General features: G+C 34.4%; 5 protein-coding genes across 15 annotated transcripts in view; 1 reads left to right on the top strand and 4 right to left on the bottom strand.

The window, feature by feature from the left end:
• LOC6561615 (GTPase-activating protein skywalker) overlaps positions 1-3,859 on the top strand; it is a 48,218-nt gene extending 44,359 nt beyond the window's left edge. For 2 of the 11 annotated variants that reach the window (XM_043214677.1, XM_032736587.2), the window contains 3 exons: positions 2,759-2,917; positions 2,978-3,198; positions 3,279-3,857. In XM_043214677.1, the coding sequence (XP_043070612.1) occupies positions 2,759-2,917; positions 2,978-3,198; positions 3,279-3,420 (522 nt within the window). In that variant the 3' untranslated portion in view covers positions 3,421-3,857. Of the gene's footprint in view, positions 1-46; positions 77-1,100; positions 1,188-1,778; positions 1,836-2,758; positions 2,918-2,977; positions 3,199-3,278 lie in introns of all 11 variants that reach the window. The other 9 variants (XM_032736589.2, XM_032736578.1, XM_032736580.2 and 6 more) reach the window with 9 other exon arrangements.
• Positions 3,860-5,971: 2,112 nt separating this feature from the next.
• On the bottom strand, positions 5,972-6,988 carry LOC6561616. The gene is made up of 3 exons (XM_001988359.3): positions 6,726-6,988; positions 6,440-6,616; positions 5,972-6,346 (listed from the first exon to the last, which is right to left on the bottom strand). The coding sequence occupies exons 1-3, from the start codon at positions 6,967-6,969 to the stop codon at positions 6,135-6,137; spliced, it is 633 nt and encodes a 210-aa protein (XP_001988395.2). The 5' UTR covers positions 6,970-6,988; the 3' UTR covers positions 5,972-6,134.
• Positions 6,989-7,328: 340 nt separating this feature from the next.
• LOC6561550 lies at positions 7,329-9,108 on the bottom strand. The gene is made up of 3 exons (XM_001988360.3): positions 8,488-9,108; positions 8,196-8,369; positions 7,329-7,678 (listed from the first exon to the last, which is right to left on the bottom strand). The coding sequence occupies exons 1-3, from the start codon at positions 8,534-8,536 to the stop codon at positions 7,440-7,442; spliced, it is 462 nt and encodes a 153-aa protein (XP_001988396.1). The 5' UTR covers positions 8,537-9,108; the 3' UTR covers positions 7,329-7,439.
• A 556-nt stretch (positions 9,109-9,664) lies between these two features.
• Positions 9,665-11,988, bottom strand: LOC6561551. Its single transcript, XM_001988361.3, has 3 exons — positions 11,833-11,988; positions 11,590-11,766; positions 9,665-10,197 (listed from the first exon to the last, which is right to left on the bottom strand). Exons 1-3 carry the CDS (start codon positions 11,891-11,893, stop codon positions 9,989-9,991), a joined length of 447 nt encoding a protein of 148 aa, XP_001988397.1. The 5' UTR covers positions 11,894-11,988; the 3' UTR covers positions 9,665-9,988.
• A 2,171-nt stretch (positions 11,989-14,159) lies between these two features.
• On the bottom strand, positions 14,160-15,895 carry LOC6561552. The gene is made up of 3 exons (XM_001988362.2): positions 15,710-15,895; positions 15,415-15,591; positions 14,160-14,539 (listed from the first exon to the last, which is right to left on the bottom strand). Exons 1-3 carry the CDS (start codon positions 15,768-15,770, stop codon positions 14,331-14,333), a joined length of 447 nt encoding a protein of 148 aa, XP_001988398.1. The 5' UTR covers positions 15,771-15,895; the 3' UTR covers positions 14,160-14,330.
• Between the last annotated feature and the right edge of the window lie 1,771 nt (positions 15,896-17,666).

Below are 17,666 nucleotides of genomic sequence, written 5' to 3'. Positions count from 1 at the left end.
AAAAACCAAAAACAAAAACTAAAAATGAATTGAAAAACAAAACCAGAAGCTGCACTCCGAGAGCTGTCGCAATTTGGTATGGGGCTATAAATTTCAAATAGTTTTTGTCATATATATAACTATATACTATATGATAATAATGCTGATAATGATGTTCAAACATTGCTTGTTTTGTTTTTCATAATTAATTAATTAAAAAATATAAAAAAAAACAAACACACTAATTTGTTAGTTATGAGTTCTGAGTTTAAGAGGAGTCATGTCCTTTGCATGTTTAAGCTTTATCTAGCTATAAAATAGCTAAGTAACATGCACAGAACATGTCAATTATTTTCGTTTTGTTTTTCAACTTGGCGGCAATTGGTATAGATTAAACTGAAACTCCGAATTTCTTAGAGGATTTCCGGTTTATGATGTAGCAGTTTTACCGTCAATAGTTTTGTGTTTTCTACTAAACAATTTGTGTTTAAATGCTGCAGTTCTTGAATGTTTCATGCAAACGGAAAATACTAAAATCAATGTTATTTCAAAAGCAGCTTTTGAGTTACTTTTTTCTTACATTTTCTCAATGCATAACAAACAACACAATCAACAACTTCAATTAAAAAAACCCGAGCTTATTCGTTTCCGTTGTCTAACACAAATTTGCCTTTGAGTTTTAATTTTAACTTTATAATTTGTTTTTATTTATTTCCTCACTTGTTTTGCACTTCCAAAGCCAATCAAATACACAAAAGAAAACAACCAACATTCTGAAAAACCAACATAACGCACAAAATTGTTATATAAATAAATATTAACTTTATAAATATAATCTATATATAAAAAATGTTATTTCTATTTTTCTTGTATTTTGCGCTGCCAAACTTTGAATGATCAAAAAAAAAACCCCCTCTAAAAAATAAAACAAAAACGAATTGCGAAATAATGAACATATTTATAACAATTACAAATAACATGCGTGCGCTTTATCAACATGAAATATTCCATCTCTCAAAACTGACATTAAATCATATATGCATATACTGAAATACAAATGTATATCTATATATATATATAAATATATATTTATATATATATGTATGTTTACCACTAAACAGGGCGAAAAGTCGCCCGGTCATAGAGCCATCGCCATGGGCGTCTATCCCATACACAATCTCAAAAGTCAAGTCTGTAAGAACGAAGATGTAAGTCCAGAGAGCAGACAAAACTCAAAAAAACTCAATGCCATTTGCTATTTTGCTAGTTTATCCCACTTTGGTTTTTTCTTTTAGTAATATTATATTGATATAATATTGTATAAGCACCAAGTACAAAACACATATACGCCCAAGAAAACTGGAATGTAATGATTATCGAATTGCACTATTAAAGATGTCTCTTTAGTACTTAAACACACAAAACACAGACCTTTTATCAAGGTGCTACTCCCTCAATCCTTCACATGTGCATGCTCTCTCTCTGATGTGTGCAATATAATTGAACTTTTGCATAAATATATAAATATATATACAAATATTGTATTTTTTTTTGGCATTTTTCTAGCATATTTCTTGAACTTATTTTATATTTGTTTTTGTATAGTTAGTTGATATTCGTGTTTATATATATAAAAATCATGCAGTTACCAGTTTTATGAGCAGCTAGAGGGCCCCTCCAATTATTATCCCACACCTACCCGAAAAAACAACTGTATCTCCTCATGTCAAATTTCAATCGATCATACAAATCGAGTTGCATCTAATCTTGACATTGCTATATATCATCTTCTTTCATAGCATTTTGGTTTACCGGGCACAACGAATTTCATTAAAACCTGGACGGATAGACAATTTGTAAGCACATATCAATTACGAGCCAAAGCTTTTCAAAAAAAAAACAAATAAAAAATAATAAAAAAAAAATAAATAAAAATAAAAAACACACGTGAATGAACACCACATCCAATGAATATTTCCCATCCAAAGTAAAAGAGTTATATCTTGTGCCGTTTATTAGCCAATTTAACAGTTCCCCATAGCGCTATATATCTCTTTATTCTCCCAATATTTCTCTCGCTATCTTTCGCTCTCCCTATTTAATTGTGTGTTTGTGTGCGTGTGTGTGTGTGTGTGTGTGTGCGTCCCTTGTATTTGGTAAACTTAACCTACACAAATCGCAATCAACATATCCATTCAGAAAGTAGCCAAAACATGTCACAAGTATTCTTTGGGCCATTAATGCATTTTCTAGTTGGGCAGACCGACAGTTTGACAGTCATAGCATAACAGTTTGACATGCAATACGCTGCTGCAAATTCATGCGCTGCTGCTGCTGGCCAACAAACAAAAAAACACAAAAAAATCAACATCCAAAATAAAACAAAACCTCAGCAAATTGTATTCTTGTATTTGTATTTATTGTAGTTTTTGATTTGGCAGCTTTAACAATAAATGTTCTCTTTCTTTCTTTGTCGTATGCTTTTAGTTCAATTTTGACCTTTTAGCTTATGTCTCTGCGTATTTCTCTTTTTGTCTCTGTTTATCGCTCTGTAATTACCCCCGTCCAAAAACGCCTAATTATGTTTTTTTTATGTGTGTTTATACTTATAAATATATATATAATATACATGATTCCTTTACCTGTTTTAAACATTGGCTAATGCAACCGTTTTTTAATAGTTAACCGTAGTTAATTTTCGCCTAATAAAATGATACTTTGCGAATTGTGGAAGATCCTTACTAATTTACAACTGTTGAATCCCTACTCCTTCTCACAGCTGTTCACGCTTTGGTCCTGGCTGCCCGTACGTATCACCATGTACCAACCGGTTCTGCTGTACACCACCGAGGAGCATGGCTGCTCCCTGACGACCTTCTATGTGCGTGTTGAACAGCACGAGCCCACGCTTCTAATGATCAAAACTTGCAACAATGAGGTAAGTTTACATTTCTTTCATATTATTAGAAAAATATAAATGTTATTCTTTGTTATTTAGGTATTTGGGGCCTATTGCTCGTCGCGCTGGTTTGAGCGCAATGTCAAGGATGATAAAGGGCAGAGACAGGCCTATTTTGGCACCGGCGAAACCTTTTTGTTCTCCCTGTATCCCGAACGGGCCAAGTATCCTTGGGTGGGCATCGAGGGTGATCGCGGTCTGGGCCACAGCTCAGAACTCTTCATGGCAGCTGATTCCAAAATGATAACAATTGGCGGCGGGTAAGTCGACTTAAACACAGCATTGTATGCCATATGCAATTATTACGTAATTATGATTAACTTTGTGTTATGTTTTACAGTGAGGGCCAAGCCATTTGGATGGATGAGAATATACGATTTGGCAAGACGGACGGTTGCAAGACTTTCAACAATCCGCCGTTGTGTCCGTCAGGTGACTTTGAGATACGTGTACTAGAAGTCTACGGCTTTGTGGGCATCTAAGGCCATATAAGCCCACAAAAGGGCCGACACTCAAAACGAAACCAAATTGCCCGCCGATGTTCAAGTGCTCAGCAAAACCCGCACCTATGCTCCTCTCAGAGTCACGCATCCACAATAAAATACACACACAAACACATAAACACACACATTTAACCTAAATCAAATATGCAAAAGCAGAATGCGGAACGCTTGTGTTTCCGCTAATACCGGAAACACAAGGCAGGCAGGCAGGCAAAGATGTTAATGAAAGAAGAATTGTGTAAACATTTATAAAAGCTTATTTATAAATACGTATCTTGAAAAGGCAGCCATCGTTGTCGTCATTGTCGTTTTAATGTTAAATGTTTAAATACCATGCGAAAAACAAATTATATATTATATAATGGAAATACTCTGTGAGTTAATGTTTCAAAATGAAAAAGCTTTGAAATTATATAGATACAATAGTTGTTATTCATAAACAATATAAACTATATACTATAATATATATATATATAAATATATATCTATATATATGTGTGTATATCTAAATGTAAAAACTATTTCTATATATATAACGACTTTAGAAAGCAGACACCAACAACAACAAACAGAATATATATTCCTTAAATGAAAAGCAAGAGAAAATATCAAAAACTAATTTCATGTTACATTTTTGTCTGTACATTTGGATTATTATTATTATTATTATTGTATTACTTTTATGTTTATTTTTATTTTCTGCTTCTTTAAACCAAATTTACTGACTTGACTGAATTCGTTATAAATGTTATTAATATTATTATTACATATGTGTATAAATTATATATTTTGTAAATTGCATTGGAACCTTTTTTATTTTCTTACTAGGCCTAGTTTCTATTTCTATATAAATAACAACCTACCTACATACATATATTCAAATAACAACTGGAATTTGCTGCATGCATGCGTTCAAAGCAAACTCACAACACAACACACAACTTGCAGTGCAGTGTATTAGTTACATAACACACAGCTATATCCTATAGCAATACATATATTATAATGGACAATTAGAAGCCACACTAAAGCTACTTGGGCGTGCAGGAATCTACGGTTAAACAATGATGAGGTGGGATTCGGTGGGGGTGTGCACACATGACACATATTGATCTCATTTATGCTCCATATCCAAAGCTTCAAACAAATTCAAACATTATTTAAGATTCATTCCATTTTCGCATTGCTCAAGCTCCAATATATTTTTGGTAAATAATTTCACAGACAACGATGATTTTTTGAATAATTTTGTTACATTTTTTGTAATTTTACCTAATTTTCTATCAATTTTTCTAGTCAGAGAAAAACGAAAAGAAAAAAATTCAAACATGTTGTGCACACAACATATTTTTTGGTAGGCGTTTCTGCACGCCCATTTAGCGACTGCTCTTTGCACTACTCAAGCGAATTGTTACAATCACAACGAATACCCATAATATACAAATATATATATATATATATATAGAAAATATTACAACAATTCATAAATAAGCATTGTTAATTTTGCCAAAAATCAGAAGAAAAAAACTAATTGCGATTTGCTGCTGCTGCTGCGCAAACTCGATGCGCAACTCAATTTTAGTGCCCATGAAGCGCATGGATCGAAACTCTATATACAAATGACTCAACACATTTCGGAGCTGGTACTCCAATAAGAAAGAAATCCCCCAACACAAACATTTGCAACAAGAAACACTCGTGGCGCGGTACAGCAGCAAATTTGTTACATTTTTGTGGCAGACAAAAAATAATACAAATATTTTAAAATATTGATACGTATATATATAAATATATAATTTTAATTATGTTTTTTTTTTTTTATTAAACTCTCTGTGTTGTTGAACGAATTGTGAATGTAAGAAGCATTAAATATGGCATATAACTGAATGCTGTAGTTCATACTTATAATAGCCTAGTTGAAAAGTTTGATCAACACAAAAAATAAGAAGGAAAAAAAAAAATAGAATTATAAATATATTTGTTACTTGTTTCTGCGCTGTTGATTAAAGTTTTTAATTTACTTAGTTGACTATTAATACAAATTCTCTGATGATTGTTGGGTTTCATGCCGAGGGGAGGAGTTGCGGGTGCGCTCTTATATTATTTATATTTGAACAGTATTTGGCAAAAGGCAAACAAACAGTCAACTAATTCATAACGTTTTGTACACACAATTGTTTACTCTGTTTTTTCTCTACATAATTATATGAATTGTTCTCTATGTGTAGTCGCTGTTAGGTTTCGATCATTTGATTTGTACAATAAGCAAACCATTATACGGTTAAATCTAAATGTGTTATACATATGTAAACGATGATAACCCAACTGAAGTTATATTATGCAAACTGAAATATTACAATAAAAACATATTTAAATAATATACAATATATACATACAAACTATGCTGTTTGATAAATGAATTAAAGAGCGTGTTGTTCATATTCTTTATATTATTATCATTATTACTTTTGATCGATTACAAAAACACACACACACATACATACAGTAATAAACGAATACAGTTGAAAAATATGCCCAATTCTATATTATATATTTAAAATGAAAAGATATATTATTACATATATATACATATATATATATGTATGTTAAATCATTTTAGTGGATGTATAAAAAATAAAAATAAAATTAAAATGTTGCAAAAAAATTTGAAATTTTCTTCTTAACTATCAAATTTAGTTTATGAATAATGCCCGAAAAACAAGTATTACGCCCATAATTGAGCTGGAGGCAAACGTGCTTCGCGTGCTCAAATTGCACAAATCCTTATGACAGAAGACACACCCAAGAAAGTTGAGTTGCGGCATTACCGAATCCGGCTGCTCATCGCAGACAGACAAATCACCAAAGGCGCAGGAGCGACGCACAAACAACGATTCATCAGTTGCTGGTATGTGGACAAAGAAGTATATATGAATAGACTTGTTAGATTCCGACTGTTCTGACTATTTGACACCAATTGTCATCGGGCTATACTCACAGCCCTTGTAGTATTTGGTGAGGCACGCTGTGTCTGGGCGTTGTAGATAGAAGGGACGCAATTCTTCAGGCAGCTCCATTGAATCGCAGTCCGTTGTGGCAATGTCATCGGGCTGAAAATCATCGCCGCAATTCGAATCGTTGACAGAATCGCATTCATAGCAGCTAACGGCCAGAGCTGCGATCGTCGATGACGTGATATGCGCGCGTGTGTGTGCGTGTGTGTGTTGAATAAATGTGTGTTAAATATGTATGTCAACAATTTATGACACGATCGATGCGCTCACCTGTGGCAGACAGCAACAGAAGCAACAGCCCCAACGTCAACACCCAGCGCATCATCTTCTCAATCCCAACAGTCGTTGATGGTCGAGTGTAGAGCACAGGTATGCAAAACAGTTGATAGATGGATGGTTGTTGTATTTGATGAGTGCACAGAATGGGGCCCGTTGATCGCTCACAGAGCGTCACATGGCCGAGAACCAGTCGAACGAGCTGCACACACGAGACTGAGCCCAAATCCAATCGCATTCTGACTGATGAGTTTTTGTTTTCATTCTCTGTGCGTTTTTTTTTCTTTTCTTTTTCGCTTTTGCTTTTTTTTGCGATGTTAATTTCCATATAACACATTTGGTTTTCATTTTAGCTGACCGTGTCTATATGAAAATGGAAATGGAAATGGTATGAGCGGCATTTTGATAGCCCAAAAATAAATTGTCCGTTGACATGAAACATGAAATACACGGTAGCTATTGTGTAAATGTATGTGTGAGTGACTATGTATGTATGTGTGTGTGTGTGTGTGCGTGGAGGCGTCGCGCCCTTGTGCAAATGCCGCTGTGCCTCATAAAGTTCATTGCGCGCGAAAATAAACAATGTGCGCTTTATTCTATATTAATTTACTTTTTATTAGCTTAGATTTTCAGGCTTTCTCGCATTTTTCTTGGCCATCGCCATTTACAACAACATCGTATTTATTTGCCTAATGGCTTCAACATCGCTCATACGTCACGTTGGCCCGCTCGCAACAACTGCGACGCAGCTAGAAAAAGCGCCAGAGCGGGCAGTTTCCAAACATTCCCTTCCATCTGAACGGCTCCATTGCAGAAGTTCTCGTTATCGCACACATGACAGCTGGCATTCTGCACGGCGATCAGTGTGGGGTCCAGCTTGCAGCCGATGTCCGTCTCGTTGACCTCGCCAAAGTAGCAACCACGCACGAATTTTTGGACGCCATTTTCTGTGTTAGAGTTCACAAAAACAAACAATTAAATGTAAGAATGATGCTGCATACTTTTAGGTGCGATAATATTTACAGCCTTGAAGAAAAGAAGAAGAAGAAGGAGTTGTGAACTCGCCTGTAAATTAAATCTATTAAGTTCTTACTAACTTGATACGGTTGCAAGTAGTTTAGAAAATGTTGGCTAATATTAAGTGAATAAAGCGAACCTTACTGCAAAAGGAAGAACCAATATCAACCTGTGTGTTTGTATTCAATATTTAAATTGATTTCCTAGCATTGCTTCAGTTCTTGTATTTTACAAATTATTTTAGCTTAAGCAGCTCAAGGCCCGTTCATGAATGAAAAGAAACTCAAATTGAAGAACCAGCTTATATATACGCTAGCGAGCTGGTTAAGGACCCGTGCGAAATCGATTTTTTTCAATACATAATGAGGTCACATGGCAAAACATTTCATTTAATTCGTTTTCGTTCATGTGTGTAATCGCGATGTGGCTGAGGGGGGAAATACTTACCGCGAAAAACGCGCTTGAGGCACGCGGTCGCATTCTTGTTGACCAACTCAATGTCCAGAAAACGGGGAGGGGCAATGAAGGCGCAATCGTACTTAAAATGATTCTCAATTTCGAAATTTTCTCCGCAGCCCGCCTCGTAAACGGACTCACATGAATAGCATCTGATGGCGTAAGCTGTTGGCATTGAAATATACATATATATTTATGTACAGAGACAAATATATAAAATATATATACATATATACAATATTCTTGAGTTAAAAGGCTAAAGATAAAATGGTCAAGAGCAAACCTGTGGCCAGCAGCGTGAGCAGGGCTCCAAGTCCAAGTAAAAATTGCATTTTTGCCGTTGATGGAAAACAAAGAAAACTCAAAAACTTTCAACAACACGTTTCATATATCCATTTATGTAAATATAGAAATTATTTGAATTTACGGTCCAAATTTTATATTTTATTTTAATTGCCGATTTGGCATTTGCTGTTTTATGGAAAATTCTTGTGATGCTTTTCTTCTGGTGTTTTTTTCTTGTCTTTTTTGTTTTCTTTTCTTTTTGTTTGTATTTATATCTTGTTCACTCAGCGCTCGGGCGCAATTGAAACGAACGATTCGGTTTGAAAGTGTTTGCTATATGTTCGCCTCTAAGTTGGGGCATTAAGAAATTTATTTCTATGAATTACTCGTATTTTAACATATTTCTTATATTTGTATTATTTTTTTAATTCAGACCGCGTCTTGCGTACAGCGTGTTCTAAGACTGTATTTCGAACAATTTTTCCGCACCGATGTTTATCAACATTAGCCCGTTCTGCCCTCACTATACAGATTTGTATCGTTCTCGTTGTTGTTGTCGATATTTTCCGGTGTGTTCTGTTTATAAAGCACAAATCGTTTCAACCGTCAGTCAGTCGACGGCCGCGTTCGAAATTATACTGAAAAATGCCAAAGCGTTTCCAAATTTCACTACTCAGCTCTCAATATTTTCCTCTCGGCTCTCTTTGTCAGTCTCTCTTTTTCTTGGTTGTTCCTTTCTTCTGTCTGTCTGGGCAACTTGTTGGCCAGTGATTGCGGACACCCATTGAAATAGTCTAATTTTAATGAATTTCCCTCCGACGCAGAACATAAAATTAATGTATTCTAGAATGAATTTATGGCACACATATGGAGCAAGACATCAGAAAATCTTAGCTGCCTCTTAGTCCATTTTTAACAGCAGCACCAAAGAGAGCTGGCAATGTTGCCAAAGAGCACAACTAACATGCCATTCTCTGTGTGTGTGTGTGTCTGTGTGGGTTTCCTGTGGTGTCAACGTCGTAGTGTAAGCTTTAATTATGACGTTGCACGCAAGGACAGCTTTCAAAAGCGGCATATTTGTTGATGTCAAAGGACAAGTTTGGATAGATAAGCGGTTAAGTATGCTAAACGAAAACAATTTGAAATTATCATAATAAAAATTAGATACAGGACTATTACGAGGATTTCGGAATTCAGAATAACAAATTATTTATTTTAGCGGTTCTTAAGCAGTTGTGCGAATACAGAATTTATTACCTTTACCTTTACATTACAATTTAAATTTCATTTGATATTTATTTAAATCTATTCAATTTTAATTTGGTATTAAAGCTGTTTTAATATGCTTTTAGAATGTGTTGATTTGTTTTCTTCTTTTTTTTAAACAAAATTCAATGAAAATTGCGAAAATGATATGTAAAGTTTTGATAATACGTGTGAAACTTATTAAATGTTCCAGGTATAAATTTAAAAGACGGAACTGGAGACTTCAACCAAATTTAGGCCAACAGGCGGGCCACGCCGAAGAACAGTAGAATGGCTCCAGCGATGGGGGCGATGGAAGCGGAACCGTTGCACTCATCCTTGGTACACACTTCGCAGCTCAGCTGCTTGACGAAGGGCAGGGAAGGATCTGCCTGGCAGCCAGTCTGTGTGTTGCTGATATCACCAAAGTAGCAGCTGCGCACAATTTGGGGATGTCCGGGAACTGAAAATGGATACAAATTCGATATTATTATCAGATATTTATATAGCCATATTTGGAGTACTTTTTATAGTCGAGCTGCCAATTTTGAATGCAGTTCGTCAGCAGTTGTATTGTACATTTGTCATATGACAGCTAACAAATGATTATCGAACCCATTAACCTTGTCAGGTTAAGTCTGCTACCTTAGTCTTGATTTCATTTCAAGGTCTGTCACTGTTTTAGTATCCACAATTTGCTTTTCTAAATTCAATTCACATTTTTTCCAGGTAGCTATTATAAGCCTTACAAAAATGCCCACTGCGCAGTTTTTTCTATAAAACTTTAATGACGTAAAAACTACTCATCTAGGCTACAAACAGAGCATGAACAAAAATTAATTTAAAAATAACTGTGACTAATTTATAGAGAGCGGCTTGAGAGTCACTTAATTGCCAGTGGGCTCATGCCCAATGGATCTCTTGCTCTCTCTACACCTCTGAGTGTTCATTAATAGTATATTCAATTAAATACAATTGTTAGTGCTATTTTTATGCTCAACCTTTGCCGTTTGCCACATTCATCTTCAAAGATTAACATAAGTTACTATCAAATCTTTTATTAAATCACTCTCGGACTTAAACCCGGAACAACACCGTTTTAAACTGGGTCATTATCAATAAAAATATTTGAAATATTTGAAATTATTTCCATATAAGAATTTGAGCTCTAAAGATATCAATTTACACCTGAATTTCGTAATGCTGCATAATAATATTAATAGTAATTTATTGATTATTTGAATAATATTGTATGTGAGCCATTAATTGCTTTCGACTCACACAAATAATTTAACAACTTTAGATGACAATCACGTAAACGCTAATTGCCTTAAAATGTAAAATTGAAGCTTCGCTGAACGGTTTAGATCACACGATCCCCACAGTTGTTCCCACATTTTAGCTTGGTTGAAAACAAAATGGGTTGGGCATAAACATGTTTATAGTATATAATACAAATATACATATACGCATTATCATGAATGCAAAGTCTCCTAAAATGTCGTCACTTCATACATATTTAATATTGAATCATTAGTTTATAAATACGCATATTTCTCTTTTGTTGAAAAAGAAGACGAATTTATTTGATATGTATTCCATAGAAATTTGTTTAAAAATATGCATGTCTTCATATTTTAAGAGCATTATTATGTACATATATATATCTATTATATATATATTTTTTTTATAAAAAATTGAGCATACGCCCAGAAGGTTAATTGTACGACCAATATAATGGACATGGGCGACGCCCACTCTCCGTTCCTAATCAAGCTAATTAAATGTACAAAACAAGTGGACGCTCATGACATCATTTAAACTGAGAACGGAAGAGTATTTTTATAGAACTTACCGCCATCAATGCTCTTCTTCATGCAACCGGTGGCATTGCGCATTGGGAAGATGCTCTGCAGGAAACGCGGTGGGGCAATACGTGCGCAATCCAGAAGTAGACCGGGATCAGCCTCAAAGTGCTCGCCACACTTGGGACTACTTACAGATTCGCACTGATAGCACTTGATGGCATAGCCTGTAAATTAAAATCACAATTATCACAGAGATCCTTGTAATAAAACTAGCTCAAACAGTTGCATACCCGTGCACGCCAAAGCGGCCAGAATGGTCACAGCCAGAACATGCCCAACACTTGACACCATTTTGAAGCACTCGAAAGGGATGATACGACCTAAGCAATGTGGAGTAAGGCAAAGTACAATTTTCAGATCTGAACTGCTCGGCGACTGTTTGGCGTCTGGTTTCCAACATTTTGAAAACATTGTCATGCAACCGCTCAATTGTATTCGCACTCAAACTCACTCACACACTCAAACCCACACTCATCTAATACATTTTGAGTGATATTCGTTTCGTTTCGTTTGCGTGTGTTTTTGCCTTTGGCAGTTTTTAATTTAATTTTCTCTCTAAGATTGCTCGTTGACACACAAACATTGAAATATACAACCGCAATTTTTGTGTGTACATATTACGAATCGGAAAACTTGTTTTGGGTGATGTCAGACATATTTTGTCTTCTTTATTTACTTATTGCGTTTGACACGATGTAAATAAAGACACACACACACACACTCAACACACACACAACACACACACAACACACACACACCACACACTATGTTATAAAAATTTTTGAAAAGACTGTTTGGTATTTAACTATATTTCATTATTATAACCATCTCATTATTATGCGACACCCATATCTCAAACGTGTTTTTCTTCACATGTTTTTCAAATATATTTTTTGTGTACCTTTCGTAATAGTTATATAACATACATTTGGTACGGTATCAAAATGATAAGTAATCAATAATTTCCAGAAATATTTTATAATTATTCGTAATGTATTTATTAGTATTAGGGCCAATTACAAATGTTTTTCAATTATTGCCATCAATCAGATTACTTTTTCTGTAAGGGCATTATATCTTCGGACATAAATAGTTTTTAAATTTTATTTGTTATTGTTTCATTTTATGGTGCGTATTTCGAAAGAGAATAACACTCACTCAAAATTACTTGAACACAAATTATACAATTTTGAATATTCGCTAAATAAAAACGCAATTAATCAAGTCATTATTGTTAAATAATATTGATATAAATTTTAGTATTTATATTTTGATATTTAATTTAGATTTTTAATAAACTTACATATTTTCATTATTATTACAAATTCTTTCAGTTTGTCATTACTGAAACTTTTAATTTTATTTAGAGCCCTCTAAGTTGCTTTAAGTGGATTTTCCCAAGCAGTCACTGAGTTTCCTTTAAATTACCTACATAATTTCCTATGCTCTTCAATTGGTTAATATTTTGAAATTATTCCAAATGAGCTCGGGTTAATTGAGGAGCAGCTGCAGCGGGAAGAAGCTTGAGTTGAAGTTTCTTGACCTTTTTCAACGCGCCGAGCATTGTAAAATGTGCTTAGCACTTCGTAAACTCTAATTCGACTCGGCTTGCACATTCAAATTTAACTCAATTAAACATAATTAATCATGCAGACACACACACACTCAAATACCCACGCACATATGAAGGCAGTAATAGGCAGTTCAACGGATTGCATGACCTTTTCAGTTTCATTGTTGAGTTTTGGGACACTTATGAGCAGTTTTTATTGTTGCTCTAACTAATTAGAATATTCAGGTGTTGGGCTTGGGTCGGTTATTTTTTTTGACATTTTTTGAACATGCAACTTGAAATGAGTCATGCATTTTATGAGCTCAGTTCCAGTTAATTGACAGTCCGATAAGCACGTTCTGAGAATGCGTTATATTCGTAAATTAAACTAAATTAAATGTAAATTGTAAATATTTCTAATGAATATGTATATTATGATGCAAATATACCTATAATATATATATATACATAATAATATATATTTACCCAGGAAACAATCAATTTGTGTTTCTGAAAATATTTTATTTGAAGGCTTGGCATAGTCTGCTTTTTAGAATATCAGCAGCTGTCTCATTCGAATATACATTTGCATGTTTCAAGAGCTAAATATGAAAACATTAAATAATAACGACAAGACAGAAAAAGACCGACAATCTAAATCTGAAAAATATATACATCTTATGTGTTTACCAATCTGATTATAATTTAAAGAAAAACATTGCCAGCAAAAAGCTAATTTTATTTATACATATTTAAAGCCTGTAAAACAGTTATAATTAAATTCATTTCTTTTACAACTTACATTCAATAAAGTAAAATGGCCTAGATTCAATCCAATCAAAGGCAAAGCGAATATATTTTTGTCTCCCTACAAAAAGTATCTTAAATTGCTAATAGGCATTCCCCAACATCAAAAATAAGAATTCAATTTGATTTATGTTATATTCGGCGGAAGTAATATCAATTTGCAGATCAGACAAACTTAAATGAAAAGTAATTAAAAAGTTGTAGTACAGATGATTCATAAATATTTTATTGCTTGCAATGGCAAATGGGAGAGGCACAAATTTAAACGAGAATATTTCACAGCTATGAGAATAAAATTGCAGTTGATACAGAGAAATATGCTTATATATAACAAAAAGTTAAGAACTAAAGCCACATAGTACAAGAGATCTAGGCCAACATGCGGGCCACGCCGAAGAACAGCAGAACGGCTCCAGCGATGGGGGCAATGGAAGTGGAACCGTTGCACTCATCCTTGGTGCACACATCGCAGCCCAGTTGCTTGACGAAGGGCAGCGACGGATCCGACTGGCAGCCGGTCTGAATGTTGGACACATCACCGAAGTAACAGCTGCGTACGATCTGGGGGTGACCGACAACTGAAAATCACAATAGAGGTGAGAAAAATGATTAGTAAAAACTTTCACTATTTGCATAAAAAACAACATATGTTAATTAAAAACAAACACGTTCATTGTTTGCCCTTTTTCTGATAAACAATGGAAGCCGATTGTACAGCTCGATGTACTTTTAAAAAAAATGGTCGTAATTACTATATGAAAATTCGTTCCGATCTGTGACGCATTATTAACAAAACAGGTAAGTGCTTGAGTCAACGAGCTTTGTAATTTACTTACGAACTCAAGCCAAATTGCTGCTGGGAGCAGTTTCGCGGTTGAGTTGGTTCACGATTTGTTTTGATGACCTCATGCTCATTATCGCCATTAAATCTCAAATAATTATAAGTCCTCATCGCAAAAATACACAATACAATTTTGAAATATATTCTTATGCAGATTTGATTACATTTTTTCTCAATAAAGAAAAAAAATAAAATTGAATAGATTTTATTTGTGTGTTGGTGAACAATAAATGGTGAACAATAAATGTTCTGGCATTTGCAGCCAATCTTAAGTCGATTGGAAAGAAATATGAGCATATGTAAATAACCAAATTTCACGCTCATTCCAAGCAATAATCACATCATTATTATTTATATACGCTCTCACATTAATCTCAAAATCTTACGAAGCTGCACGAAAACGCGACAATGGCCACAAATATGCATATCCAGCAACTGCGCAAAATAACCAGAAGCCCAAAAAAAAAAAAAGTTTCTAGCTATGTAAACCCATAAAATGACATCATTGTCGTAGCATAATGCGAGTCGAAGTACTCGCATGAGAGCAGCATATAATGAATGCCACAGATTGCCGATAAGTTGTTAGTAGATGTGTGTGATTTCAGAACTTACCCGACTCGAGTGTCTTCTTCATGCAGCCTGTGGCATTGCGAAGCGGGAAGAAGTTCTGAAGATAACGCGGTGGTCCGATTCTGGCGCAATCTATCAAAAGGGTATCATCTTCCTCAAATTTCAGCCCGCATTTTGGTGTTGTAAGCGACTCGCATTGGTAGCACTTGATGGCATAGGCTGCAAATCATTCAAAAACGTTAGTTAGTTGCAAATTATTATCATTCAAATGTCTATGGGAAGGTACACAAAAATAAAACAAAAAAAAAACAAACAAACAATCCAAATAATTACACACCTGAACAAGCCAAGCTAATCATAACGGCCAAGGCCAAACCACATTTAACGGCAGACACCATTTTTGAAAAACTGTTTTGTATTTGACGGGATTTGGAAAATTTTCTGAATGCACAACTCTCAACCACCGCTGACAATGTCTGCTGCACGTCTGACAAGCTCACGATTCTGCTGCCCCGTTCAGACGTCGACGTCTGGCCAAACCAACAACTCAACAACTACCACCCCCCATTCGCCCATTTCACTCAGTCAGTGCGCTGAGCGCAACGGCGACTGCGCTGCTCGCTCCGAGTTCGGATTTGTTTTGAGTGGAAATAATAAAATTTTATAAAAAAAAAAAAACGGTTAAACCGGATTGCGCTGCGCCATTGTTTTGAATTAGAATTTCGGTATTGGAGTTTTTTTTAGTCATATACTAAAATCACAATTCTTAATTTTTTTTTATAAAAATTTGTGTTTTTCGTCAAGTTTGAAATCGAGTGAAAATGATAGTCTTATGTAACTGCTATAAACAGATGCTTAGAATAATTGTTAAACCGGTTTTCTGACAATTGTATTGTTTTTATTTATTTGTTTTGAAGCCATAAATTTGTTCTCGAGTTTTTAGGCTGTCGGCTTCTCATACACTAAGAGAAAAAATTAGACCACTTGCACAAAATGTTAAGAGAATATGTTAAAAAAATATATTCAATTCTAAAAATTAGTTGTTGTTTCATATTTACATATTTATTTGAACTAAAAACTCTACAATCTCACCGCATAACTTACAGAATATAATTTGTTATATAAAATATAAATCTTGTTAAATTTTATTCGCAGTGCGTAATGAAGCTATTAGTATGTATGTCTAGAGATTTACTACTAAAATGTCTTAGATCCATGCCTGATAGCTTAAATGATTTGTCAGAGAATATCAACTATGAATACTTGAGTTGAGTTTATTTTATGGAATGATTCATTTTAGTTTTCAACTTTTTAGCGTATGGCTGGCAAAAAAAAGTTGTCAACATATTATTAACAACTTTTGGAATTAACAAATATTCTTTTTCATGTCCAAACGCTGTTAATTTGTTAAGCTATTTGAGCTATACAAATCCTTACAGTGCGATTGAGTGAAACACTCTGAATTATCATCTAACAATGAGTACCACCTAAAAGTATGGTGCATTAATCTAAATATATATATATATGTAAATAGAGAAATTATCAGAAACACTTAATGAGGGGTTCTCTGTCTTGCTACGGGTTGATAATAAGCCATGGGTGACAGAACCGTCTGTTACACAGATTTATTTAGATGTGAAAAGCTGTCCAAAGGCTGACACAGTGGGTATCAATTACCTCACAGCTGGAGATTGAGGGGAACGAAGGAAGCCGTTGGATGAGTTTGAAATGAGGTCAGCTTAGGGCTCATTGAATTTGTCAATTGTTGCCTAATTGAATTAGCCTTGGACTTAGCGACTTTAGCAATCAAGGACATGCTCTCAAGCGATATTGTGGAGTAGCGTTATATATACATATTTCATCCATTTCTCAGAAAGCCTTAAGTAAATTGCGCGAAATTCAATTAAAGGCACATGGTAAGAACTTATTCCAAGATATCATAATATGAGCTAAACATTTGTCTTCTACTTATTACAGGACCTGCTACTCTACAAGCTACAAGCTTGCTATTATACAAGCACCACCAACCTTTGCGACGCTGCCATAATCGAATATCTACTCAAGTATCTGTAGTATAATTATAATATTGAGTGTTAAGCTCAGATATCAGATAACTAACCATCCCAAACAATTGTAAATCCTGTAATAAAATGGCTTCCTTGCAGATCTTGTATACAATAATTAATTCACTTAAGTAATAAAGCCTTAGATATCTAGTATATATGAAGCTTTTACTAATAAAAATACACTTTATTACCAAAAATGGGTTATTTGTCTTTTGGGAAATATTTGGG

Source organism: Drosophila grimshawi, unplaced genomic scaffold (genome assembly GCF_018153295.1).
Source record: "Drosophila grimshawi isolate 15287-2541.00 unplaced genomic scaffold, ASM1815329v1 contig_1377, whole genome shotgun sequence".
NCBI classification, from domain to species: Eukaryota; Metazoa; Arthropoda; class Insecta; order Diptera; family Drosophilidae; genus Drosophila; species Drosophila grimshawi.
Note: the sequence above shows the minus strand (reverse complement) of the source record. Positions and strands in the feature narration are given on the sequence as shown.